The sequence below is a fragment of the Chlamydotis macqueenii genome, chromosome 1 (genome assembly GCF_036417535.1).
Source record: "Chlamydotis macqueenii isolate bChlMac1 chromosome 1, bChlMac1.mat, whole genome shotgun sequence".
Classification (NCBI taxonomy): Eukaryota; Metazoa; Chordata; class Aves; order Otidiformes; family Otididae; genus Chlamydotis; species Chlamydotis macqueenii.
Genome location: NC_141556.1, coordinates 13897452 through 13923464, shown reverse-complemented (window position 1 = coordinate 13923464; position 26013 = coordinate 13897452). Strand labels below are relative to the sequence as shown.

The following is a 26013-nucleotide window of genomic DNA, read 5'->3' as shown; positions in this document are numbered from 1 at the left end:
TTAGTTTCCCGATACACACTGTTCTGCCTGGGCTTGGCTCAGGCAAATGGAATTTCAGTGATCATGCCATAGCATGTTCCACTTAACTGTTTCCAAGAAAACTTTTCAAAATCAGTGGGAGCTGAAGATGATGGAGGGAAAATCGTGGAACTTACTCCTTTTTATCTGCTGCTTTACCCCCTAATCCTTAGAAAACTGATTGACAAATAAATGTAATCCCTGTGTGTACTATTCATAATCAGCTAACTGTTGTTAGTTCTTCAGGTGGCTTTATCTCTTTCTAGCTGATGTTTACAAATGTGTTCGTGGATTTTCAGGTAATTATTGGCACAGGAGTTTCAGCTGGAATGAATTTGAGTGAGTCATACAGAGTCGATGTTGTTGGGAATATTCCTCAAGGGTAGGGATGATATATTCTTATTCGAACTATACCTTTTCCGTATGGCATGTAGCTTTTATTATAGTAATTTGTAAATATTTATTTGATTTCCAAGGTTACGTCCACCAGCAGTTCCTGAGATTCAGCTCATCCCAGCAATATTTGTGGACGCAATAGCAATAGCAATAGTTGGATTTTCAATGGCTGTATCAATGGCCAAGATTTTTGCCCTTAAACATGGTTACACCATTGATGGGAATCAGGTAAAAGTATTTGGATTTCTTTGTTGTAAACGCTCAGTAGCACCTTTGTTTCATCGTTAAAGTAGAATGGGTTATTAAAAAAAAACCTGAGTTTTTCTTTTGTAGTGGAATCAGGTCAGGTTTTTGACAGCATATACATTTAAATGCCAGGAACTGTTTAAGTTCTTCTTCTGGCTGTGTTTTAATAACCAGGTTCACTTCTAGCTTCATTTTGGGAGACTTCTTAGATATCAGAAACACAGTACTGAGGTAGATGGAGCTCTGATCTTGCTCACAGTGGGATCTTCCTGATGAAGCCATGGACACACATTGGGCTTTTTTCACGTACAGCAATGGATTACCACCCATGGAAGCACAGCCAAGGCTGCTCTTGATTCTGATAGTACTAAACAGATAGGTTGGAGTGGGAAGCAAACAACATTTGTATGAGAAACCATTTTCCATATATATTCAGGGTTAAAATTCAAGTTATCCCCAAGTTGAAGAAATCCTTAAAACAAGCAATGCTGTCATTTATTTGAGTTTTCAGTCTGACTCATTAGTGTAACATTTAAGGATGGAAAATGTGTCCAGCACTTCATCAGATACTTTATTTAACAGACGATTTAACATGCATCAGCTTGCGCATGTGTGAGTACCACAAGTATACGCTACAATAAGGCTCCTTATTCTCTACAATAAGGCTGCTAGAAAGCACTGTAAATAAGATGTGGTTATCCATATGTATGGGTAGCTCCAGCTTGGTGCAGTTGCTAGGTATAACTGTCTTTTGTTCTGCTCTGTTGTTTAACATAGGAACTTATTGCCTTGGGAATATGCAACTCTGTGGGGTCATTTTTCCAAAGCTTTTCAATCACTTGCTCAATGTCTCGGAGTCTTGTTCAGGAAAGCACTGGTGGGAAAACTCAGGTACGTAAATCCAAATTTTAAACTAAAGTTTGATTTTTGGAGCTCCAAAGCTAAAGTCTGAAGCTTCACTAGATTGCCAGATTTTTCTGCCTGGGCCACAAGGGAAAACTGGCATTTCTCATGTTTCAAATCCAGGTTGGGTCAGGATAGGAGGCTGCACAAACCAAAATGGGTGAACTGAGTGGGAGGGACCAAAAGTCACTTGAACAACCAGCCTTGTGGAAAGCACAAGAGGGGTTAGCTGATCATAGTACTGTCCTTTGGGGACACTTACAAGTAATTTCTGGTTTCTTTTGTTCAGATTGCAGGTGCTCTCTCTTCAGTTATGGTTCTGTTGGTAATTGTGGCTATTGGATACCTCTTTGAACCGCTTCCACAGGTAAGGGAGTTTTGCCTGTTAGACATTGCAGAGGCCAGTGAGTATTGCTTAAAATAGAGATTGTGGGATGATTAGTAAGCAACACAGTTAGGCTTTGATCCAGTAACTTTTAAATTTTGTATCCTTTTTTGCTCTAAGTTAGACTAGAAATGAATAATGTTTTGAAGGATCCAGCATGCTTTTTGTTGTTGTTTTTAATATTGAACATTCTGGACTCTGTCTTTGGAACATAAAAAGGATACCTTCAAACAATTCCCCTTTAGAATCATTTAGGTTGGAAAAGACCTTTAAGATCATTGAGTCGAACTGTAAACCTAACGCTGCCAAGTCCACTGTTAAACCATGTCTCTAAGCAGGCCTTTTAAATATCTCCAGGGGTGGTGACTCCACCAATGCTGTTCCAGTGCTTGACAACCATTTTGGTAAATAAATTTTTCCTACTATCTGATCTAAACCTCCCCTGGCGCAACTTGAGGCCACTTCCTCTCATCCTATCGCTAGTTACTTGGGAGAAGAGACCAACACCCACCTCACTACAGCCTCCTTTCAGGTAGTTGTAGAGAGTGACAAGGTTCCCCTGAGGCTCCTTTTCTCCAGACTAAACCACCCCAGTTCCCTCTGCTGCTCCTCTTAAAACTTGTGCTCCAGACTCTTCACCAGCTTTGTTGCTTTTCTTTGGACACGCTCCAGCACCTCAGTGTCTTTCTTGTAGTGAGGGGGCCAAAACTGAAGACAGTATTCGAGATGCAGTCCCACCAGGGCTGAGTACATGGGTATGGTCTCTTCCCTAGTCCTGCTGGCTGCATTTGATTGCAGCATTGGAATTCTGGGAAGAGGTTAAAAAGTTAAAAGAAAGTAATAGCTCAGCTAGGAAAGGATTGGGGCTGGGTGAAGGCTCAGCATAATGAGTTGAGCTTGGTGCAGTTTTACTTATTTGTATAAAATGTATTTATGGGAATAAATATATTCTGACTTACTAAAAAAAGTTTGTTTCTGGTGACATGCATATGATGATATGCAATTCCTGTTCCTTTTTATAGGAGATGTACCTTGGCTTACACCTACATGACTGTTGCAGGAATTGCTGTAGTATATTATAGAGAAACTTGAATTTGAGGTTATAGTCTAGCTACTTCAGGCACCACAGGCACTATAATTACAGCAGCATGATGCTCAGGAGTATGTGATTGATTTTACTAGGAAAGAGTAAATCAAACTGTGCTGACTCTGGCTTGCCACTTCTGCAGCTGCAGTAAAAGCATATCTTCACTGAACTGCTTGAAAACTTGGGGTTTTTTTAATTGTACCTTCTGTTCAGTAGACTTAACAGCAGTTGCACAAAGTACAGGAATACAGTTGTTTGCGGTGCTTTGAAGCTCTTATTTGGCATTGGGTTTATTTTGCTTCTGAAAATTGTTTTTGTGTAATATTCTTAGACAGTGCTAGCTGCAATTGTCATGGTGAACCTGAAAGGAATGTTTAAACAGTTTGGAGATGTCACGCACTTCTGGAGAACCAGTAAGATTGAGCTGGTGAGTAATGCACAGCTCAGTGCATGTGTTTTACTGTATTAAATTTGTTGCTCCTCTTCTTCCTAACCCCCCAGACAGGGTAGAAACTTATAAAGGAGTTACAAATTGGTGTTGCATTGCAGATGAACATAAAATATGGAGCTGTAGGTAGCCTAGGAGAGTGATCTGTTGCAGACAAGAATTTTTTTGTTGTTGTTCAACGAGCTTTAATTCAGGTCAGGAGTAGTTTGGTTGCAGTAAAAGCAAAGCTTTTGCAGCGTTGCTGTAGGAATTGCACTGAAGGCTGTGGGAATGTCTGAGAAGAATTTGAAAAATGGAGCAACAAAGAAAACTAGTTGAAGATATTTGCCATCTTTTAAGACAAACCAGAAACCTGGCTAGAGTGGGCCAGAACTAAGAGTGTATTGGAGGGAATTTTGGAGGCATTTTTCTCCTGGATTAACTGGCTGATGCAAGTAAGTGAGAGCTACTTGCAGGCCTTGAATTTTTTTTTTTTTTTTTTTTTTTTTAATCCTAAGGTATTTGGAGTCTGATGGTAACACAATTCCTTGGATAACAGGACTTAAGGCATTAATTAATATGTGACAGTTTGTCACATGTTATGTTAGTGTGCCTTGAGCTTTTATGCCCTTCTGAAAGGTTAAGGCAATTACAGTCTGCTCTCATGATGGATTGCATTATGGCCTGTTCCTGAACAGGAGCGATACTCAGGTTTTGAGGTTGAATTATGCTGTTGTTTTTGCTGTTAACAGAAAAGGATGCATAATAATTCAGACCTTTTGTTTGTTTTAGGCCATCTGGATGGTAGCTTTTGTGGCTTCTCTTTTCCTGGGACTAGACTATGGTTTGCTTACGGCAGTAGCATTTGCAATGATAACCGTTATTTACAGAACACAAAGGTCAGATTTCTTCTTTATCAAAATTAATGTTTGCTGATCTTCTGTGTGGCTTTGTGTGTTTAAGGGGTGTAAATAAGCAGAAGACCTTTCCGCCCTCTTCAACTGCATGTAATGTAGAATCTCCTTCTTAATGTAGGTCATGTCGTGTGGCTCTCATCCAGGGTTCACATTTTATTTTTCTGAGAACAAAATTTCTAGAGGTCATGAACTTGCAATTTCAGTAATAAACAGAAGATTTTCAATTTCTTATGTCAGTTAATCTTCTTATTTACTTTTTTTAGTATCTAGAGTCTAGAACTTCAAATCTGCTTGATGCCTTTTTCAGTAAACGATTACATTTCATGTGCACTAATCATCACAGTCAAGCAGAATTTTTATCAGGTTATCACTAGATGAATGTTTAGGTATTTTATAAGAAAGCTGTAATTCATCAAAATATTGTACCTGCCCTTCTAGTGTTTCAAATCACTTTTCCTTTCTCCCCATTCAAAGTGACAAAGCTTTTACTGAAGCTTTCTAAGTCTTCAGCAAAATTATTTCTTGCGTGTGTGGATAGGACTGTTATGTGAGGCTTCTAGGCTCAAAGTCTGGGACATCTAGCTGGAAAATGTGTAAGTCTTGGTTTTGGTCTGCATTGGAATGAAACCAAATTCTGAGATTTCCACTCTGCATAAATAAGAGTATTTTTCTGTCATCTCTGTATGGTTTTGCTCTTGCAAACACAACAGTAATGTACTTTGCTGTCACACTTCTTGTGAACTGGGAATATTCATCTGCTCAGGCATTGTCCTGGGAGCAGAGTGGCTCTTTGAAATTGCAGCATCTCTTCTGCCGGTATGAGTTTCTGTGTTTGCAAGGTAGTCAATGGAATTGCACCAGTTCATGCTGAAGAGAATTTGCCCTCTACCCTGGCATGCTTTAGCCCATGCTTTTCAGAAAATGACAACATTACATTGCTAAGTTTATTAATTGGTTTTGCACTGATAGAAGCAAATTTGTCTAGTCACAGAATCACCCCTTTATTGTCTTCCTGCCATAAACTGCCCACTGCATTTGACCACACTTAGATGAGCCTGTGCCAGACCAGCATTGCAGAATGACCATTTAAAATAAGTTTTAATCTGTATTGAACACTCACTTTTCCACTTTATAAGTGATAATACTGAAACGTTTGCTTCCATTTCTTTCTAGCCCTCAATACAGAATCCTTGGTCAGATTCCTGACACTGACATCTACTGTGATGTGGAAGAGTACAAAGAGGTAGGAGTGTATTCTTCTGCATTGAGGAGTTTTATGTAGCGAGGCAAAGACAGCTGTGGCAATTTGCTGCTTAGCCCTACCATACTGCACATATAGTCCTGTCTGCCTAGCATTCACCTGTGTTGAAGGGAAAGAAAATAAATTTGACTGTAGTAGTCAAATAGTAGTAAAAGCTATTTTGTTCAAATAGCTATGCTAGCTTTTTGTACTCCATGTATGTTTGACCTTTTTACTAGTTCCATTGTACCAGCTTGTACCAAATGGTAAGGTTTATAGGAATACCACTGCTAAACCTGCTATGTACACAAGTGCATACAAGGCCACCTTCTTTACTTGCGTGGCAGTATTGCATGAAATCCATGGAACCCAGGATCCAAACTGATACGTTCTTCAGAATTGCACAAATGGTTCAAGACAGGATCTCCCTGCCTCCACCCATCCCCTGCTCATTAGATATCCATCTTCAATGGCACAATTGCTTGCCACGCACTTGGCTTGTTATAAATGCCATTTTGTTCAACCAAAAGTCAGTGAAAGCAGTACATTTTGTCAGTATAATGGATATAAACATGCTGTATTTATTCACAAACAAAAATTTTCTGCACTCCGCCATATTCTCAGAGATGCTGCTATGAAGGCTGCATCCTTCATCCTGCATCATAGAGTGCACCCTCAGCAAGTTCGCCGATGACACCAAGCTGTGTGGTGCCGTCGACATGCTGGAAGGGAGGGATGCCATCCAGAGGGACCTTGACAGGCTGGAGAGGTGGGCCTGTGCCAACCTCATGAAGTTCAACCAGGCCAAGTGCAAGGTCCTGCACCTGGGTCATGGCAATCCCAGGCACAAATACAGGCTGGGTGGGGAATGGATTGAGAGCAGCCCTGAGGAGAAGGACTTGGGAGTGCTGGTGGACGAGAAGCTTAACATGAGCAGGCAATGCGCCCTTGCGGCCCAGAAGGCCAACCACATCCTGGGCTGCATCAAGAGGAGCGTGGCCAGCAGGTTGAGGGAGGTGATTCTCCCCCTCTATTCTGCCCTGGTGAGACCCCACCTGGAGTACTGTGTCCAGTTCTGGAGCCCCCAACATAAGAAGGACATGGACCAGTTGGAGAAGGTCCAGAGGAGGGCCACAAAGATGATAAGAGGGCTGGAGCACCTCTCTTATGAGGACAGGCTGAGAGAGTTGGGGCTGTTCAGCCTGGAGAAGAGGAGGCTCCGGGGAGACCTGATAGTGGTCTTCCAGTACCTCAAGGGGGCCTATAAGAAAGGTGGGGAGAAGCTGTTTAGTAGGGCCTGTTGCGATAGGACAAGGAGTAATGGTTTTAAAATAGTGGGGAGTAGATTTAGATTGGAAATTAGGAAATAATTTTTTACAATGTGAGTTATAGAACACTGGCACAGATTGCCCAGAAAGGTGGTGGAAGCCCCATCCCTGGAAACATTCAAGGCCAGGCTGGATGAGGCTCTGAGCAACCTGATCTGGTTGGGGATGTCCCTGCTCCTTGCAGGGGGGTTGGACTAGATGACCTTTGAAGGTCCCTTCCAACCCTAACCATTCTGTGATTCTATGATCCCCCTTTACTAAGGGACCAGTCTGTAAAAACAGCTGTGAAAAGATGGTGCGGTAATCTGAAAACATTCTCTCACCGACAGTTCTACTTTGCATATGGTACAAAGCAAAAAGTATTTGTGGACATGTGTATAGCTGTGGGCAACGAAGAGGAGGCTCTGTTTTTGTTACACTGACTGCAGTTAGCATTTCCTCCTCGTGTATGACACGGGGTTGGCAGCGTATGTCAGGCTGGATCTCTGCTGCTGCCTAGATCATTTGCATGTAAAATGTCAGAGTGCAGCCTGTTTAGAGAGAGATGACTTCATTTAAAAGTAGAGGAAAGAAATTATATTGAGACCTATCTGAAGGACTGTTTAAAACCACAGATTTGAAAGGCGCTTTTTTTTTTTTTTTTTTTTTTGTTCCCGAGGAGACAAGGAAGGAAAACAAAGAGAGAAAGAGAGAAAAAAGTCATTATGCCTGTAGAAAGGGAGGCTAAAAGGAAGCATTCCTAGATCTGCATTCTTTCCTCATGGTAATTCCAGCTGCAGATAGCAACATCAGAGAACTGCAGCCATTTAATTCCTTTTTATGGCTGTACATTTCATTCTTATAAAGAAGGAGAAATGATACATGGCATTGATTGTGTGCGGTATTACATGGGGAAGGGGAGAGGCTCTGATCTTCTGATTGGCTTTGCTCATAGCAGTTCCCACCTTCTTTATTTGACACATGCTCGTAGCCATTCAGGGTAGGCTGTTGGGCTGCTGCCTGTTCATGTGTCTTGTGATCGTACAGTGCTTTTCTTATAGTGCAGGCAATACTTAACTGTGCACATCCAACATTATTTTCCTTAGGTTAAAGAATATCCTGGAATAAAAATATTTCAAGCTAATGCATCACTGTATTTTGCCAATAGCGAATCATATACAAGTGCACTGAAGAAAAAGGTGAGTAAAGCAAATTCTTTAATGTCTGCATCTTGAAAATTCAAACTGGCTTCTGAAACATTTTCATCTTTCAGCTCCTTTACTGTAGCCCCTAGCACAGTGTTTCTCAGCCTGTGGTCCCTGGTGATCGGTGAAATATGAGAAGGTAGCCCTCCAGCTGACTGCAAATCGTCTTAGGAAGCAACAACATGGTGGGAGGGAATAAATCGAACAGTATAGCTTAGTACTGACTGCTTGTGCGTGGAAAGTGTGGTGGTTGCAGAGCACAAACTGGTCAAATGCCTTTTTTTGGGGGGAAGGAAATAAGTAGATGTTGAACTGAAAACAAAATGTCTGGGAGTAAAAGCTTCCTTCTTGGGTGACGAACTTTACTGGAGTGTAGGACCATGGAATATTGTGGGCATTTAATGCCTCTCATGAGTAACAAATTACCTGCATACAGAGTATGCCTCACCTCCTGTCTAACCAGTGTTTGACTGGGTGGGAACGGCAATAACAGAACTAGCTAAGGGCAGAACTGCCTGATTTGGTAGCCGTTGCATCCTTACTAACTTCTGGAAAATTTTTCTGTAGCTCCCATGATGAGTCGTACACAAAACAGGTGGGTGGTACTTATCTTCACAAAGCAAGAGGTGTTAGTGATTTATCTCCAAATGCACTTCTCTCCCCTTTGCTCTCTGCACTCAAATCAGCATTCGGTGAAACACGGCACACTGATTTCAAGAAAAGAATGTGATGCATCTCTTCCTCATCTTGTAACACAGCACTTGCCAAGATTATTCCTTCTTACTTTATACTGTTCTCACCCTCACCAAGGGAAGCTGAACAACGCAGGCTTGTGTTTTAAATTTATGACAGTGATGAATTCAGTGCTAATTGATACTGCAATGTCATCCTAACAAGCTGAATCTCCTCTGATCGTGCTTTCTTTTCATGACAGACTGGAGTGGACCCTTGTGCCGTATTAGCAGCAAGGAGAAAAGCCCAGAAGAGGCATGCCAGGGAAGTAAAGGCAGCAAATGAACTCAGAAAGAAAGCTGTACTGAAACTAGTGAATACTTCGGTAAATATTTACCTCTGCTTTATCAACGAAGTGCTGCTTTCTGATGTTACCATTCTTGTTTATACAAAGTGCAGAGTGCTGCTCGGGTTAGGAAGGCTTAGGGAGCAAACACCGTGCAGTGGGGACAGGCTACTGAGGGAACAGCGTAAGGATCAGAGGCTCATGGCTGAACTGGATAATTGTATTGAACCTTGATTACATTCAGGTAACACATAGCGGAGCAGAGTCTTTCCACACTGTAGTACTGTCTCAGCAGCAGTGTCAGCAGAAATCGGAGGGAACCTATCCCTGCCCCTCCCCACACACTTAGAATAATCATGCAGAAATATTATATAATAAAATTAATTCAAATTAGCAGCCCCTCTAATAAAAAGGTGCCATCTGGACTGCTGATCCTGGCATGGTGAGATGAGGCCGGTACACCAAGAAGCATGTTTGAAACATGCTTGTGCTTTTCTGCATGTGGTGGGAGCTGGTGTGCTTTTTACCACAGGAAACCAAATAAATGCCCAACTTCAGAGCCCAATTGCTGTTGCTGCTTTTGACTATATAGGCCTTAACAGGCTCAGCAGGGATAAGGCAAGGAAATGGAGTAAAAACATAGGAACAAGTATCAGTGTTTGAAGGAAATGGGTAATTCCCAAAATAACAGCTTTAAGCTGCTTGCATGTGACTCTAGAAAGGCTGGGCATAAGAGAATAATCCTTGATATATGCAAGATCTGGAAGTATGTGTGCATGTAAAGCGAGTTTCTGTAATGGTTAGGAGCTGTACACCTTTTAAAGGCTGAAAGAACAGATGAGTATGAGGAGGAAGCAGATCTACACTGAAAAAGTATTGTCATTAAGTTTTACTTATCTTCTCTCCTAGACTAATGACGTGGAAGCAAGTGTAAAACATGAGATAGCAAATGATGAGTTACCTGTAAATGGAAAATTTGCGTCTGCAGACACTAGTGTACAAGACACGTCTCCTGATGAGCACGAACGTTTTGTGGAGCCCAAAACAGATATCCACTCTTTAATTCTGGATTTCACCCCTGTGAATTTTGTGGATTCAGTTGGAGCAAAAACATTAAAATCAGTAAGTAGGGCTTTTTTCCCCAGAAAAACCCATAGAAAATTTGTGAGATACCTAATAGGGAACCTGTCAGCACAAGATGTAAATGCCAGCTCAAATACAATCCAGTATCTTGGTTTTAGTTCTATAGCTCTGTAAGTTTTAGCTGAATATTGGGGAATGCAAACTGTGCAGCTTTCACAGTAATTGGCTTACATCTTCCTGAACTGCAGTGAGTACAATGATATGCTTGCGTTTAACTTCAGTTTAACTCTGTTGCAGATTATAAAAGAATACAAAGAAGTTGGTGTCTGTGTCTGTATTGCCAGCTGCAGTGGTGAGTTGAGGGGGGGTTTTTTTGTGAGCTTTATGGCAGAGACTGTGTTTTATCTCTTTCCCTCTGGCTCCGAATTTTCTGCTACCAGGTACCTCTGTAGTACCAGCACTTAATTCACATAAAATTGGATTTGAGGAAGGACAAGCCCACATGCATTAGAGCCTGCACTGTAGTGAAAGGAAAGCACTGACATAACAAGTTCTGTAAGGACTAGGTCCTGCTCCCATTTATTCCAGCTGGCAAATTGTAAATGCCACGCCGAACTTTGTATCTTGAACTCGCTGTAATAATGTAATAAGGAGAAAAGCCTGCAATGTTCCAAGTTTCTTATATTTGGAATTGTAGCATCTTCTGCCAGTAGGCCTCTGTGTATGTCTGGGTAAGAGGATTCCCCGTTTGAAGTAGAAGTAGCATGTGATCCACCTGGCTATTTGACATGTCTTAAGCAGTAACAAGTAAGAGAACAAGTTGTCATCTTCTTCCTGAGACATGGTTGTCTTCCATCTTTGTACTTTATGCCCTGATGCCATGTTTGGTTTTTATTTTGTAGGCCCTGTTATGAATGAGCTGACAAGACTGAATTTTTTTGATACCACTGTAACAAGAGAGTTGCTGTTTCACAGTATTCACGATGCTGTCCTTGCTTGCCGAATGAAAGATGTGTCTGCTTCACAGACTGACTTTAACCTCTGAAGAGCGGCATCGAGCAGAATGGAAGCCAGATTTATGCTGATGGAGACTCTCTCTGAATGTTTAATTTGCACAGTCTAAAGAGAGCCTAAGGCTATTTGTATCTACGGGTATAGGGTGGTGCTTATTTTCTGTAGGAAGAGTGGATAAGGAATTGGAAGCCTTAGTGCTCTTGAACTTTTTCCTTTAATCAGGGTATAGCCTTCAACAACGTACAAGCACAAAATTATGCAAGTATTCTGCTGCAAGCAGAACCTGATAGACAAGGTGACATTCCCATTCCTGTTGAGAAAATGGGCACTTTAACTCACTACAAGGTGGGATCTTGCAGGAAATAACTGTTCTGCAAGTGCAATGCACTGTACCAGTGTCTTTAAAGAACTTTCTTACATGACTTTTAAAGCCTGATGTCAACATCTGCATACAACATATTATTATAATTTATATTAATCTGCCAGCTGGATTAATGAATTCACACTGGTGGCATTTAGCTGCTGCTCCTTCTAAACCTGCATGGTACAGTTTTTTTTTTTTTTTTTAATGTCTAACCTGTCTGAACTATACTCAACTCTTCATTGCCTGAACATTTTCACTCTAAGTGAACTTCAAATTAGAAACTCATTGTTTAGTTATTACATTATCAATATGTTACTTTCACTGCCAAAACCTAGTTATGCTTTCTAGAAAAGCATACAGTTGATTTTAAGCTCAAATTGGTTTAACTTCAACGTTTGAAGACAAAACTGGTTTAAGGCAGGAGTGAAGCCTATTAAAATTAGATTAAGAACTATTAAATTAAGAACTGATGCCCTATATGCAATCCCTTAAAGTGAAATAAAAATGTAGACAAGTCTCAGTGGCTCCTCCTCCCCCCCCCAAAAAAAAAGAGACTTACTTCTCTGTTGTTTGAGATAATTTTCTACCTGCAGTGCTGCTTCTGCCTCAGCTTTTAAGTGCTTTGAGAAACAGATTTCAATAGAACTGCAAAATGTTGTGTGTTTGGGCTTTTTAAAAGAAACAGTAGGATGGGGTTTTTTGTGTGTTGGCATCAGAACCTGACCACTGTGGTACTGCTTAACCAGGTGTGAGGTGAAACACATGGAAATGTAGTTCAAGCAAAAAGAAAGAAATCTTCAATGCATGTGTTTCCGTAACAACAGTCACTGAATCTGAGCAGAGGTAGGAACCTAAAAGTGTTTCTCCTTAAGTTATTTTGACAGCACAGGGGAAGTGGAGTGTCAGTGACATTTCATTTAGCACCTTCAAATCAAAGGTCCTGTGCATAAGAGAATTCAAATGACTTCCTCTCTTCTGAATGCAGAACGCAAAATAGAAGTATTGGTTCAAGCTCTGCTGTGATTAGGGCTTGCTTCAGGTAAATCAAGTTTCCAAGAACCGGGGGCAGTCAAGGAAGATGGCTTCCCTCCTCAGGCTCCCCTGCCAATAGGGATAGGAAGCTTTCTGCATCAGAAATTACTGCTTAGCTGGAGTTCAAAGGATGACTTGAGCGCATGTTAACACAATGTGCATTTTTATTTAAACAACTTTTGGTACATTTTATAATGTTAACTAGTTTAACAAGCCTTTATATCTACAGATAGTATATTTTTCTACTTTCAGCTTGTCGCAGCTTCAGTTTTTAATTATGTAGTCTCTTCAGTTCACGTCCAAATCCTGTCAGTTTCTAAAATAAAGTGGTGATCATGACTTATCTAAGTTTTCCACTTCGTCTTGGTAAGATTCTGTATGTGGGACAAGCCAAGGTGCCTGGATGGCAGTGTCTGTTGCTAATGGGGTGGCAGGGAAGGGTGACCCTCTCCACACAGCTTCTCCCTGCTCCTTGCCCTCCTGGCTCCCCCACCTGCATGAACCCCACTCCATGCCAGGCCTCACAGTCATGCAATCAGTGCTGCACCAGCTGCACTTCCTGAGGAGCTGCTGAAACACTGGACTTCAAACCTTTGCCCAAGGAAGTCCTAGATCCCAGCCTGTGCAGCACTAGTACTGTGCAACCCACTCCTGGGTACTACCAGCATTGCTGGTAACTCACCCGGTAAAATAACATCTGGCAGCTTCTGACTAGTCGCTGCCCGTGCTTTGCTTCCTGCTGCCCAGCCCAAGTTATCTACTGGGAAGTAAACTGACTTACTCTTCCCTGTACTGATTAACAGAGTGCTATCTAAAAATGTAAATCCTACCTTAGGCTTATCAGTGCCAGATTAAACAAACCCACATCCTTTAAACTCATAACAGGGCTCGTCTCTTTCCCTTCTCCAGTTGTCTACAATGACAGGATAGTGACCCTACCCACCCACTGCTGAAGCACTATCACAGCAAATGTCAAGGCTTAGCCTAAGTCTGGTTTGATGGTGAGATATCTCTTAATAAGCAGAATAATATTTCTCTCCTCCTCTTTTTTTTTTTTTTTTGCAAAAGTACCAATTATAATTCAGGATATGTGGTAAGATCCAAACTCTTTTTACATACTTCACTTACCCTTCTTAAATAAAAGGTACACTTCATTTCAAGTGCTGCACTTGGTAACCAGAGAGGTACTTTGTCAGTGCTGTGTTCTGAACCACTTCCCTCTCAGACTCAAAATGAAAAAAAACCAATTCTATCCCACCAATAAACTTATCATAGCATCACAGAATAGAGAAGGGACCTTTAAAGGTCATTTAGTCCACCCCCTCCCCAGCCTGGTGCCCCCTGCAAGGAGCAGGGACATCTCCAACCAGATCAGGTTGCTCAGAGCCCCGTCCAACCTGGCCTTGCACGTTTCCAGGGATGGGGCATCTACCACTTCTCTGGGCAACCTGTTCCAGCGTTCCCTCACTCTCAGTGTAAAAATCTTCCTTATATCCAGTCAGAATCTACCTCCTCCCTTCTAGTTTAAAGCCATTACCCCTTGTCCTGTCACAACAGGCCCTGCTGAAAAGTTTCTCCCCATCTTTCCTGTTGGCCCCCTTTAGGTACCGGAAGGCCGCTACAAGGCCTCCCCGGAGCCTCCTCTCCAGGCTGAACAGCCCCAACTCTCTCAGCCTGTCCTCATAGGAGAGGTGCTTCAGCCCTCTGATCATTTTGCAACAACTAGCAAAATCATCTTGCATCCCTCCCCAGTATGTTCTTAACACATAACTGTTGAGATGATTGGTTTTTCAAGCAGGTATGGGGGGGAAAAAAAAAAAAAACAAACCCACAGGATTGCCCAAGATGATTGCTTATCAAGATACTGACACTGGCCAAAATCCTAACAAAGTCCATGTACCATGTACACGCTCCCTCTTGTACACACTTCCTCTTTCAAAAAAAAAAAAAAAAAAAAAGAATAATAATAATAATAAAGGAAGTGGCTTCACAATCTAAGCTTGATAAATTGATGTCAGTTTTATTGAAATGAGACCTGATAAAACTTCTCCTACTTCCAAGACAAAGCATTTTTTTCCTCCAAGTATTTATTCAAGCTCTTCCCTCCTCCAACTTTAATACAACACTTGAAAAAAAGAAAAGGCAAGGCTGCTGCTTTCCATTGACCAAACCATCCAGCTCTATCAGCCCTTTAATCTGCCTGCTGCCAACAACTATCAGCTACTGCTCCGCTACCAGAGCATCAGGACTCTACCAGGGTCATCCCTGGTGCACAGTACCATCTTAGACAGTAGTACTATCTATCACAGTGCTCATGAGTAGACTGATGTCAAACTTCAATATTTTCCAGAGCAAGAACAGGAAAGAGGAATCTTCCCTTATCACGCTTACTTTTTCCTTCTTCTTAATAAACTATTTTATAAGAAACAAAGAATCTCTGCAAAATAGATGAAGAAAACCACTGAAGAAAAAAAACAAGTTACGATGGTACCAGACTGTTCACCCAGAGGGAAAAACACAGCCCTTCACATCTTCCATACGCTGGGCGGTGACTCAGACCACGCAGCACCTGAGCTGGGCTATGTCTGCCTTCTCCTCTCGTCCCATGCAGTTCCTGAGCATTTTCTTGGGACACACCTACACCTTGGTGCTGAGCATCATGCAAGAATTTCTGAGCACACCCAGACACACTGCAGTCACTTGGGGATCTTCCAATGCCTCCACAGCTGAGATGGTAAGTTTTGGGGTGTAAAGGGTGACTGGAGATCTAAACTTTGGATGGCCCAGTGTTGTGGTTTTTGTTTAGTAAGGGGGGCCCTAAAGTGGCAGCTTCTGTAGGAAACTGCTAGAAGTCGCTCCCATTTGTTCAGTGGACTCGGCCGGGCCTAGGGCGGACCCGCTGCTGGCGAAGGCCGAGCCAATTGGTAGCAGAATGTCCCGTGACAACGCCTCTGTGATAACTTATTTAAGAAGGGGAAAACAGGAAAAAAAAGAGAGAAGATGTGAAGAAGCTGAGCAGGGGCAGAGGCGCAGAGGGGGAGGCACAGGCCTCATGGGCCTTGCAGGCCTCACCCTCTGGCCTCTCTCACCAGGCAGCCGACTGGGCCCAACTCAGCCCAGCCCGGCTGCAAGAAGTGGAGAGATGAGATGGATGATGTGAAAAGATTCTGAGAGGCGTCTGCCAGCCTGTTGTGACAAACTTGTCTTGTGAGAGCAACAGCTGCAGACACCAAGGTCAGTTCACAAGGAGGGGGAGGAGTAATGCGGCTCCTGGCCAAGATTCCCCTGCAGCCTGTGGTGATGACCAGGTGGAGCAGGTTGTCCCCCTGCAGCCCATGGAGGACCCCATATTAGGGGAGGTGGATGCCTGAAGGCAGCTGTGGCCTGTGGAGGGCCCGCTGGGACAGCTGTTCTGGAGAAACTGCACCCCGTGGAAGAGATGACCCACGCCGGAGCAGTTTCATGAAGGACTGTGGCCCGTGGGTGGGACCCCACAATGGAGCAGGGGAGGAATGTGAGGAGTTCTTCCCCCGACCATGAAGCAGCAGCGTAAAATATCGCGTGATGAACTGACCACAACCCCCATTCCCTCTTCGCCGCTGTGCTGCTCGAGGGGGGAAGGTAGTAGAGATAATGTTAAGCTTGGGAAGAGGGAGGGGTGGATGGAGGTTATCTTGTTCTCTGTCTCATTCTCCTGCTGTTTGTAGTAATAAATGAATAGTTTTCCCCAAGTTGAGTCTTTTTTGCCCGTGACGGTAACTTTAAGGATTTTCTCCCTGTCCTTATCTCAAACCTTGGGCTGTTTTTTCATATATTATCTCTCCCTATTCTCTTGGAGGGTGGGGGGAGTGAGAGAGAGACTGCGTAGTCTGGTCCCAATCGGGGCTGAACTACGACACCCAGGTATCTGATTCGAAAGTATCTTGGTTTAGGCTGTCTTATTAGCCTGTCACTGAGATTTCTTCCTACAGCAGCACTACTCCAGTAGTGTAGAACACATCATAATGAACTCACACCTACTGTTTGGAATATTCTATTTATTTATAGATTCCAAGAACAAGACTTGAATTACTACACTTGGATTTTTGTTTCACAGAAAGTTTAAGAACAGGAACAGGAAAAACATTCCAAGGTATTAGTTGTAGGTCATGTAGCGAGGGGTAGCACTGAATTTTGCATACGATTTAATGACTTTGTTCACTGCTTCTAAGAAGTCTTTCTCAGTTGCGATTTTTCGACGTGCTCGGATAGCAAACATGCCTGCCTCCGTGCAGACACTGCGAATCTCAGCGCCTTTGAAAGACAGGGATAAATGAATTCAACACTGACCACTAGTGGAGATGAAGCATACACAAAAATGTTTTAAAAGAAATAAATTCAGCTTACCTGTGCTATTAGGACACAGTCGAGCCAACAGCTCAAATCTTATGTCTCTTTCAACACTCATCGAACGAGCATGTATCTTGAATATGTGAGTTCGCCCCTGAAAAAAGAGCGAAGGCTTTAAGTCTTCATGCTATGAAAGAGGTGATGCCTCTCAGCATGCAGCTGTCCACATCCAGAGCAAGGGCAGATGGAAAACAAATCTTTCACTTGCTGCCCAACTATAGTTTTCCATGTCTGGACTGGCATGTTTGAGTGTCCACGATACTAAATTAAGAAAGTAACTTAAAGAGATTTAACAGCAGCAATATCTCAAGAAATCTCTCTCAAAAGAGCCAAACAAAACATTCCAACTTAAGAACTAAATCATGGAACTGGTTAAAGGATTCTTTATCTGTTGAGTGAGGAATATACAGTGAACGTAGCTATGCACCACGGCTTCTCGGTCATGAGTGGAATCTGCGTGGTGTGGGGAAAACCTTTCTATCACGTCTTAAATCCCCCAAATTTCCCTGCAGTTCCACGTAAATTAAGGAGTGCTGCTTTTGTTAATTGTCGTGAACTGCTTCCAGACAATAATGCCCTCACTGAAAAAACACTGGTATCAGAATATACTCAGCTGTGGAAGAAAGCATTCTCACCTCAAGATCAGGCAAGCTAAACTCTATCTTCCTGTCCAACCTGCCCGGCCTCATCAGGGCTGGATCCAGAGTATCGGGTCTGTTTGTAGCCATCAGCACTTTGATGTTGCCTCGTGGGTCAAAACCATCCAACTGGTTGATCAGCTCCAGCATAGTTCGTTGCACTTCATTGTCACCCCCAGCCCCATCATCAAAACGAGCACCTGGAGAGCGGAGAGACACAAATTTCACAAAATAAGAGAGGGACTTTCAGAGCATGGAGGAGGCATCAGAGCTGCTACACCAAAGGCAACAGGAAAAATAATTTTAAATTACATACAAATATTTGTGACAAGTTTTAAAAAAGATGCGAGTATGGTATTTGAAAATGACACATTTCAAAAAGAGCGATGTTATTTGTCAGTTTTAATAAGCACAGCATCTTCATCCATCGTCTGAAAGGGCCTGTCTCCCTGCCTAGTAACTGGCCACACTACTGAAATATTTATAAATGTAGTTTGTTTGTTTCGCCTGCCGTCAACCAAAATACCACCCCCACTGCCTTGTCTGTGTAAAAACTGTTCTACATTGAAAGGGCCTAAGTACTTCCTCTGGGGTAATAAAAAAAAAAACCATTTAATTTTCAGGCAGTAATAAAGATTTAGTACATAGTCCACAAGATGAAGGGGTTTAAGTAAACAGCACCTTTTGCAAACACAATACAGAGATGTACTTCACTGAAGTTTAAATAATCTGGGTGTTCCAAACCTGCGATAATGATTTCCCATGTGTACTAAATATGTCCAAACTACATAAACCACTTCTTGATAGCTTCCCAGATATTGGACATGCTGGTAGTGGTTTTACTAGGTAAGTATTAACAAGCACATTTCTTGAAATGTGACAATACAGGTAAATAATTACAACATGAAAAGAAAACCTGAAAGTTCTGGTATGAGATTAGAGCTGTAGATACTACAAGCATACCTCCAATGGCATCAATTTCATCAAAGAATATAAGACAAGCTTTTTTAGTTCTGGCCATTTCAAAGAGTTCACGAACCATCCGAGCTCCCTGAAAGAAAAAAAAAAAAAAAAAAAAAAAAAAAAAAAAATCAAGATTTTGTTAAAGATTCAAGGCACATTAAAGAAAAACTATCAAAATTAAACCTTTCATGCTTCCAAACACTTGTAAGTTTCCAATGATAAAACTCTTATTTGTACACATATATGTAACAGAACATTCACAAATCTTAAAGCAATTTACAAAGGGGAGACGAACTACTAGCCTTAAATTCAGAAGTACAGATTAAATCATTTACCTCAGGGTCAAGTGAAAAATAACTGACAGAGTTAGGAACAGAATCCTAATACTAGAGTCCTCCTGAATTGTAGATTAAACTCTGCACTGCAAAATCCATTTCACCGGTGACAGCGCACTTCAGGTCTGATAACTGATTGCCTGATCTGCAGTGATTTGTTTGACAATTCCTCCCTGGCATGTATCTCCAGCATGCAAGTACATCCATCCCTCATACCCACACAGTGCGCGGTCCACCCTCCCTCACCACCCCGACTGGAAATCTGCAAATCGCTTCACGTTCCATCAAGGATTTGCTCTTACCTCTCCCACATACTTCTGCACCAATTCAGAGCCAATTACTCTGATGAAGCAGGCATCAGTCCTGTTAGCAACAGCACGGGCACAAAGTGTTTTGCCTGTACCAGGTGGCCCAAACAAAAGTACGCCTTTGGGAGGCTCAATTCCAAGGTTGACAAATCTTTCAGGCTGTAATGGTGGGAAACAGAAGACACAGTTACGTGCAAATTAAAGACGACGTGCACGAGAGACTATATGTAAATTAATATAACACATGAAGAGCAATATACACCAGGCTAGCCTGGTTTTCACTTGATAAAACTCCACCCCATTTCACTTAGGTGTTCACATTCAGCTACATTATCTTTTCTTGTTTTTTTTCAAATGCTAACAGATGACCAGAATACTTTCAAAATAAGAAAAGTTTCAATCTGGAGGTTACTTACATGAAGCAGAGGGGTTTCAACCACCTCTCTCAGCTTTTCAATCTGCTCTTTACAACCACCAACATCACTGTAAGTGACGTCTGGTTTTTCTTCTACCTGCACAACAGAAAGGTGAGCGAGCAGTTAACAGCCTGATGCTGCCTATCTCTCTAGGCTTTCAAGAGCCCAGAACAAAAATCAATGAAAGTTATCAAAATTACAAGACAAAGCAATGTCATAATAAGTAAAGGCAGTTCTCACTTGCATCATGGTGACGGTGGGATCAATCTTTGGAGGCAAGGGGATATGGATTTGATACTTGTTTCTGTCCACCCTGGTGAGAAAGCGCAAAGACTATTATTTTAACACCGGTTAATTATACTAGCACGCAGAAACAACTCTGTAAATTAGAAGCTGAACTCTTAAACTGTTCTTTTCTCTGGCATCAAGACAGTCCGTCCCTGAAAGCTAACAATCAGATGGGCTAGAAACTGGAATTCCTTCTGCATAAAAGTTTACGGTTTCCAAAAATATTAATTCCAAAATATTTTGAAAACTAAACTTCAAAATATCCCACAGAGCAAACTGGCAAAATATTGATTCTAAAAGTAACTGGCTTCACCTCCTCAGCGAACATTTCCTGTAGCAACTCTGTGTGTAACTGTGCAGACTGCCAAAAAGGAAGCAGGCTACGCAGGCTCCCCAAAACCTGGGACTACTGGGACCCAAACTGAAAGGTTTCAGTTCATGACACACAGTTCTCGTCAGAATGACACCAAAATCAAAAGATTGCACATGAATTACTGTCTTCCAACAGAAAGACTGTAGTGTTATAGTTTCAACCACTGTAAAAACATGAAATGACAGTGGTTAACCTGTCAAAGTAAAAAGAACACAGAAGTTTTTGCTTACCCAACTCTCATGCCTTCCTCTATGTCAGTAGGTGCCACCTGGTCACTGAGATCCACCACGAATTTGGCAAATTGCTTGACATTGATAATGTACTTGGGATCCTCAGAGTCTGCATTGATGATCTTTGTACACCTAATACAGAACACACAACGAACACCACAACACAGACAAACTAACTGGCTTGCTATTTGTATAAGCATTGAGATGAGAGAGTCATATTTCCCAAATACACCGAAACAGCTACTGTACTTGTGATTCTATTATTACAGCATCACACAATAATTACAGGAATAAATACCAGTACGTAACACATCATCAAGCACAACACGGTACCTTTTTGACACAATGGTAAAAAGCACTTTCAATATGCATAATGTGCATTTTTTAAAAGTCTACGCATAAGCTATAAACCACATTTTTAATACTACGCAGCTCCACTGCAAAAAGGAAGAGCGCACCCACCTTGCAACTTGTAATGGTTGCTCGCTTTGGAGAGTTTGCTTATCTGCAGCCAGATCCCAAAGGGCAGGAGGAGCCAGCCCAGTGTCGGATTCCTTGATTCCTATGTACAACACAGACAAGATGAGGAGGAAGCACCTAACTGGTACATCAGCAATCCTTCCCCCACAAAAAAAAAAAAAACTTCAGATATAAGCCTGCAGGAAGTTTTTTGAGAAATCTCCAAACACATGCACACAGATCTTTGGTGGACTTCCTAAAAACAAGTTTCCTAAAGAAATGAGGCCAACATGACTGTGCAAACACCAGTGTAGCCAACTTCTAACGCAATTTGCAATCTTTAAACAATTACGGCCAAGCCTGGTAGAGAGATAACCATATTCTAAAAGTTTCAGATAAGGAGTGAAACCCTGCAAGTGCTTTCATTGAGGGAAAGCTTTAGTGTGAGATACCAGAAGCTAAGGGATTCACACAGATGAAAAACCTAATACAATTCTATTTTACTCTAAGACAAAAAATAATACTATTCCATTACATTCAAAGATTAAAAACCTAACAAATATTTCAAAAGATGGATACCGAAAGTGCCATCTCCATGATGTATTTGAAAGACTATTTGAAATATTTTAATGGAAAATAGAAATTGTGGTCTTCCTGGCAGAACTGAGGGCCGTTACAGATTAGCAACACAGCAACAAACATACATCAGTGAAATAAACAAAGAATAATCAGGGAACAAATTATTTTTTATTGTAACTGCCATTAACTCACCAGCAGATTTTAAACACTAACTGCTCTGATACACACTTCTTTGTTATACAAGGACCGGTACCATTACTTAACACGTTTGGGTTTTGCAGTCTATGGAAGTTCACTCACTATTCAAATGCCGCTTGACACAAATCACAACAAATTATCTAGTGACAGAAAGGGGCATTTGTTTATATATATAATATATAAAAATTAAAATTTTGAGTAAAAATGTGTTGAACTACAAAATTACATCATCATATGTACAGGTTACCCCTGCCCAATCAAAAAGATCATTACTTACAAAGCAAAAATCTCACATTGCCAAATAAAGAAATGTAGCCTTTTGAGAAAAATAACAGTAATAAACCAATGCAGAAGTTGTTTAAAATCAGCTTCTTAGAACACTCGGTTCGATATACGTGGCTCTTCTATTGAAAATTATCTTAAGAAAAGAGAGATACCAGTGAGTTCATTGATTTTCTTAAGCAGTTGTTGAATATCATCTTCCACTTGCTTGATCTGCCTTGAGTATGTGCTCTGGCCCTGGAAAAGAAATATCACGGAGATTTCGTAACTCGAATTATTTTATGTTTAGGAAAAAAATGCCAATAGCTGCTGAATGTCAAGATGTTCAATAGACTGCCTTGGTATAACAGCCAACTATTGATCACAGCCAAGAGAGACAGTATTAAGTTCCAGCAAAAACATTTCTGTTCAGAAAAATAGAGTGCAGCTATGCACAACTGACCAATTGCGCAAGTGGAAATTTTTCATATTTGTAAACTTCAAGGATTTGTTTTTCCTTTTAAACCTGTTCAGCCTTAATTTTTTAAACTATTGTTTTTTGAAAGTTCAAAAAAGACTTAGTAAAAATATATATAGATGGAATTCTGTATACATTATCTGAAAATCATTTGTATGAGTGCTTTACTTACCTTTACCCAACCTTTCTATCATCCACAGAAGATAGCAGAAAAATCACGGGGCAGATCAGAAGCTAGATTCTTGCTCGTGATAAAATGCTTCACTATTTTGCCCTGCCTAATGTAGGCAGATCTGGATTTCCTTTGTAAGATCTCCTTTGTATCCACTTGGCAACAAAAAAAAAGCCACAGTGGGCACCAGCCATACTTCAGCGCTTCATAAAGGAGTCTCAGCGTCAACAAAATTCAGACTGTGGCAAACGTAACCAAATCCAGATATATGCTAAGCTGCAAGTTTCATTTTTCAAGAGTTCTTTCACAGACCTACTGTACTTTCTGGTGGAGAGGGGAGATTTCCATTTTAAGCCTTATTGTTAGTGGAAAATGCCTCCTGAGAATGCACTCTTTTTGACAAGGTCTGTGTATCCCTCAATAATAGGTTTTTAACATGATAGCTAAAAAAAAATAAATTTGATAGGAGAAGGGGTCTTATTGTTCTTTATAAAGCAAGAAAATTGGTTAGGGAAAAAGTCATAGTAAAGCCCTAGCTGTTAGACAATCATGACAACCAGCTACAAGAAACAAAACAAAAACAGAAAAAAAAAAATGTTCCTTTATTTCACATTAACAAGCCTACTGGATTATTTTCAGGGTTGTGGGTTGGGTTTGGGGCTTTCACATTGGAAGGCAGAAAGGGAGAAAAGATTTTTCACAAGAGAGAAAAGCATTAGGAGAAGCAGATTTACTAACTACTCACTAAGTACACATCCCTCTGCTCTTGCATTCAACTCCTAACAGGACTTGCTTTTTTTTCTTTAACACGTGTGTACACATATGCTACTTACGTATGTTTTCAGCAAGGCAATATCTCCTTCATCCAGAGCTGAAACAAAACAGGAAAGACTGAGCTTCCAATTTTAGAAACAAAACCAGCAGTATCAGTTCTGCTTCTAAAAGATGAAAACATGTATTTTAACAGGATTCTTTTGAGTGTCTACTTTTTCACTAAACCAAAGTGGAACAAAAAAGTATCAGACATTCAAGAAAAACAAAACAGCATCTCCAGCTACTCTCTTAAGTCCAAAAATCTGTACCACCCAGAGCTCGCAGCAAGCAAGCTACTTAAACTTTGCCTCACTCAGAGTAGCTTACAGACCTATGACTGCACAGAGAAAGAACTGTGGATATCAAAACTTCATCGTTTTGAAATTTTGTTTCTTAGTGTTTAAGAAAACATCAATGAAAAACTCTCACCACTTTCCACCAGTGACGTCTCTCTTCCAAATTGCCCAGTGTGAGCAGGGACCAGCAACCAAATCTAAGCTGGTCTCAGCAACAAAAACACTACCGTAAACTGCTAAAGCAGCCTGGAATCGGGAAGTAATACAACGCTCAGTTGTAATACGGTAAAATGGAAAGTACAGGAATGGCTGTACCAGAGGAGACAAACAGTCTGGTCCAACATCCCTTCTCCAACAGGAAGGTCTACGAACATGGCAAATACACAGCAAGCTCCCACTCCCAGGTCACACGTTGTTATTAATAGCCCTTAAAAAATTTGCCTTGCATGAGTATTCCTAGCAGTTATTTTAATCCTTGTAAACTTCCAGCAACTTTCAGCAGAATATGCAGGAAGCAATCCCCTGGTTTAAATAAGCATTGTGCTTCCCGTTACTTGACTTAAACTAAACCTAAAAATTGTACTTGAGCCTCAGGATTCCCACATCAGAGCAAGCAGTGTCAGCTGTTAAATGCATAAGCTTTTGCACAGAGCCACACAGGATTGCTCCAGTGAACTCTCTGTCAACTAAGAAAAATACAACTCTGTATTACTGCCACCCTCTATTTATCCTCATATCACTAGTCCTTTAACATTCCCTCTCCGTTCCCCCAAAAGCTATGTCTTTTTCAGGCTCAATTATAGTCTTCACCTTAAGCATCCCTGGCCCTCAGTTTTCGCTCTTTTCCAATTCCTTTGCATCTTTTCATGCCAGAGGGAGCCCAAACCACACAGTATTGAAGATCTGGGTACAGCATATATTATACAGCATTCTGAGAGGATTTTTTTTGTTGTTGTTGATCCTTATCTCTTTCTTGATTATTTATACTGCATTATTGACTTTTTATATCTACTAAACACTATGTTGTTTTAATTTAAAAATCTTTCTCCAGCGGGAACTGTTCAAAGTCCATCACTGATTACATACAGTATTTTTTTTGCTTCCAAATGCATTATTTAATAGCTACTAAAAATAAAAAGGCAAATGAAACTTAAACATAAAGGGCAACTGGCAATTTTCACACTATGGCATCATGTTTATGGCACTGTCTCTGGCATCACCAGAAACATTTGTTGCCTCACTCCCTCCTGTTTCCACTGAGTTACTTATGAAAGCAGCAACACACAGGGTCTGACAGCCACCTCCTCAGGACTCCACTGACGAAGAAAAATAAATTATCATGTTTTACTGGCTGATTTTTTAACTAGCCATTACACCACAAAAGGCCTTTTGTCTTACGACGAGCATATTATACTTTTTGGGAGCTTTTTATAAATAAGAGAAGCGCAGTGTGCTGGCAGCCCTCCTATTCCCCCCAAACGGTATCTGTCACCCGGCCCCTGGTCAATCCCCTGCCGCGCTGCCCGCGTTTGCCCGGAACCGGAGCAGACTTCGCGGAGCTGATTTTCCGCAGTTTCCCCTCAGAATCTTTTAAGAGCAGACCGATGTTTACGTTTAACACCCCCGCCCCACAGATCGCCTCCCGTCAGGGTCGCAAAGGCGGCACTGGCCGAGCCCGGGCTCCGGGACGACCGCTGCAGCGCCAGAAACCGCATTACAGCGATTTTTTAATTTTTTTTTTTTTTTTTTTCCGCCAGCCGCGCTCCTTCAACCCCGCCGCTCCCGGCACCGAAAATGGCCGCCGGCAGCGCCGCCCCCGCCCCAGGACCCGGCCACGGCCTTGCTCGGGGAGCTTCCCCGCCGTGAACACCGGGATCCCGACCCGAGGTGAGGGGGGAGGGGGCTGCCGGTTTCACCGCCCGTTGCCGCGGTAACGCCCAGCGGGCCCGGGAGAGGCGGCAGGGCCGGGCCCCTGTCCGCATCGCCTCTCACCGCGGATGGGCTTATCCTCCTTCTCCTCCTCCTTGGTCTTCCTCTGGTCGGCGCCCAGGTAGTCCGGCATCGCGGCGGCCCCCGTCCCGCGGCCCGCCCTGCCCCGGATGCGTTACGCAGCACCGCCGGGGCTTCCGGCTGCGCCGGGGGGACACCAAAGGAGGGTGCACCGGGCCGGGCGCG

The 26013-nt window shown here is 42.0% G+C and overlaps 2 protein-coding genes across 6 annotated transcripts in view; one reads left to right on the top strand and one right to left on the bottom strand.

The window, feature by feature from the left end:
• The window catches only part of SLC26A5 (solute carrier family 26 member 5), a 37542-nt gene extending 24561 nt beyond the window's left edge, over nt 1–12981 (top strand). For 3 of the 5 annotated variants that reach the window (XM_086746036.1, XM_086746060.1, XM_086746035.1), the window contains exons 8-19: nt 318–400; nt 495–642; nt 1438–1551; nt 1853–1930; nt 3367–3462; nt 4255–4361; nt 5553–5622; nt 8033–8125; nt 9066–9188; nt 10059–10271; nt 10530–10584; nt 11135–12981. In XM_086746036.1, coding sequence (XP_086602162.1) covers nt 318–400; nt 495–642; nt 1438–1551; nt 1853–1930; nt 3367–3462; nt 4255–4361; nt 5553–5622; nt 8033–8125; nt 9066–9188; nt 10059–10271; nt 10530–10584; nt 11135–11277 — 1323 coding nt within the window. In that variant the 3' untranslated portion in view covers nt 11278–12981. The remainder of the gene's footprint in view (nt 1–317; nt 401–494; nt 643–1437; nt 1552–1852; nt 1931–3366; nt 3463–4254; nt 4362–5552; nt 5623–8032; nt 8126–9065; nt 9189–10058; nt 10272–10529; nt 10585–11134) is intronic. The other 2 variants (XM_086746041.1, XM_086746052.1) reach the window with 2 other exon arrangements.
• A 3678-nt stretch (nt 12982–16659) lies between these two features.
• PSMC2 (proteasome 26S subunit, ATPase 2) lies at nt 16660–26000 on the bottom strand. Its single transcript, XM_086746034.1, has 12 exons — nt 25831–26000; nt 23563–23600; nt 22256–22337; nt 21045–21144; nt 20583–20714; nt 19932–20004; nt 19692–19787; nt 19270–19434; nt 18633–18720; nt 17667–17869; nt 17029–17125; nt 16660–16935 (listed from the first exon to the last, which is right to left on the bottom strand). Exons 1-12 carry the CDS (start codon nt 25898–25900, stop codon nt 16778–16780), a joined length of 1302 nt encoding a protein of 433 aa, XP_086602160.1. The 5' UTR covers nt 25901–26000; the 3' UTR covers nt 16660–16777.
• Between the last annotated feature and the right edge of the window lie 13 nt (nt 26001–26013).

Bases quoted from the DNA above. Each gene is read 5' to 3' on its own strand.
- PSMC2 (XM_086746034.1), bottom strand. From the start codon at position 25,900: ATGCCGGACTACCTGGGCGCCGACCAGAGGAAGACCAAGGAGGAGGAG. The intron at 19,435-19,691 runs GTAAGTAACCTC...CCACCATTACAG, and splicing joins TTGAAACCCCTCTGCTTCAT to CCTGAAAGATTTGTCAACCT. The intron at 17,126-17,666 runs GTGAGAATGCTT...CTCTTTTTTCAG, and splicing joins TTAGCTTGCCTGATCTTGAG to GGGCGAACTCACATATTCAA.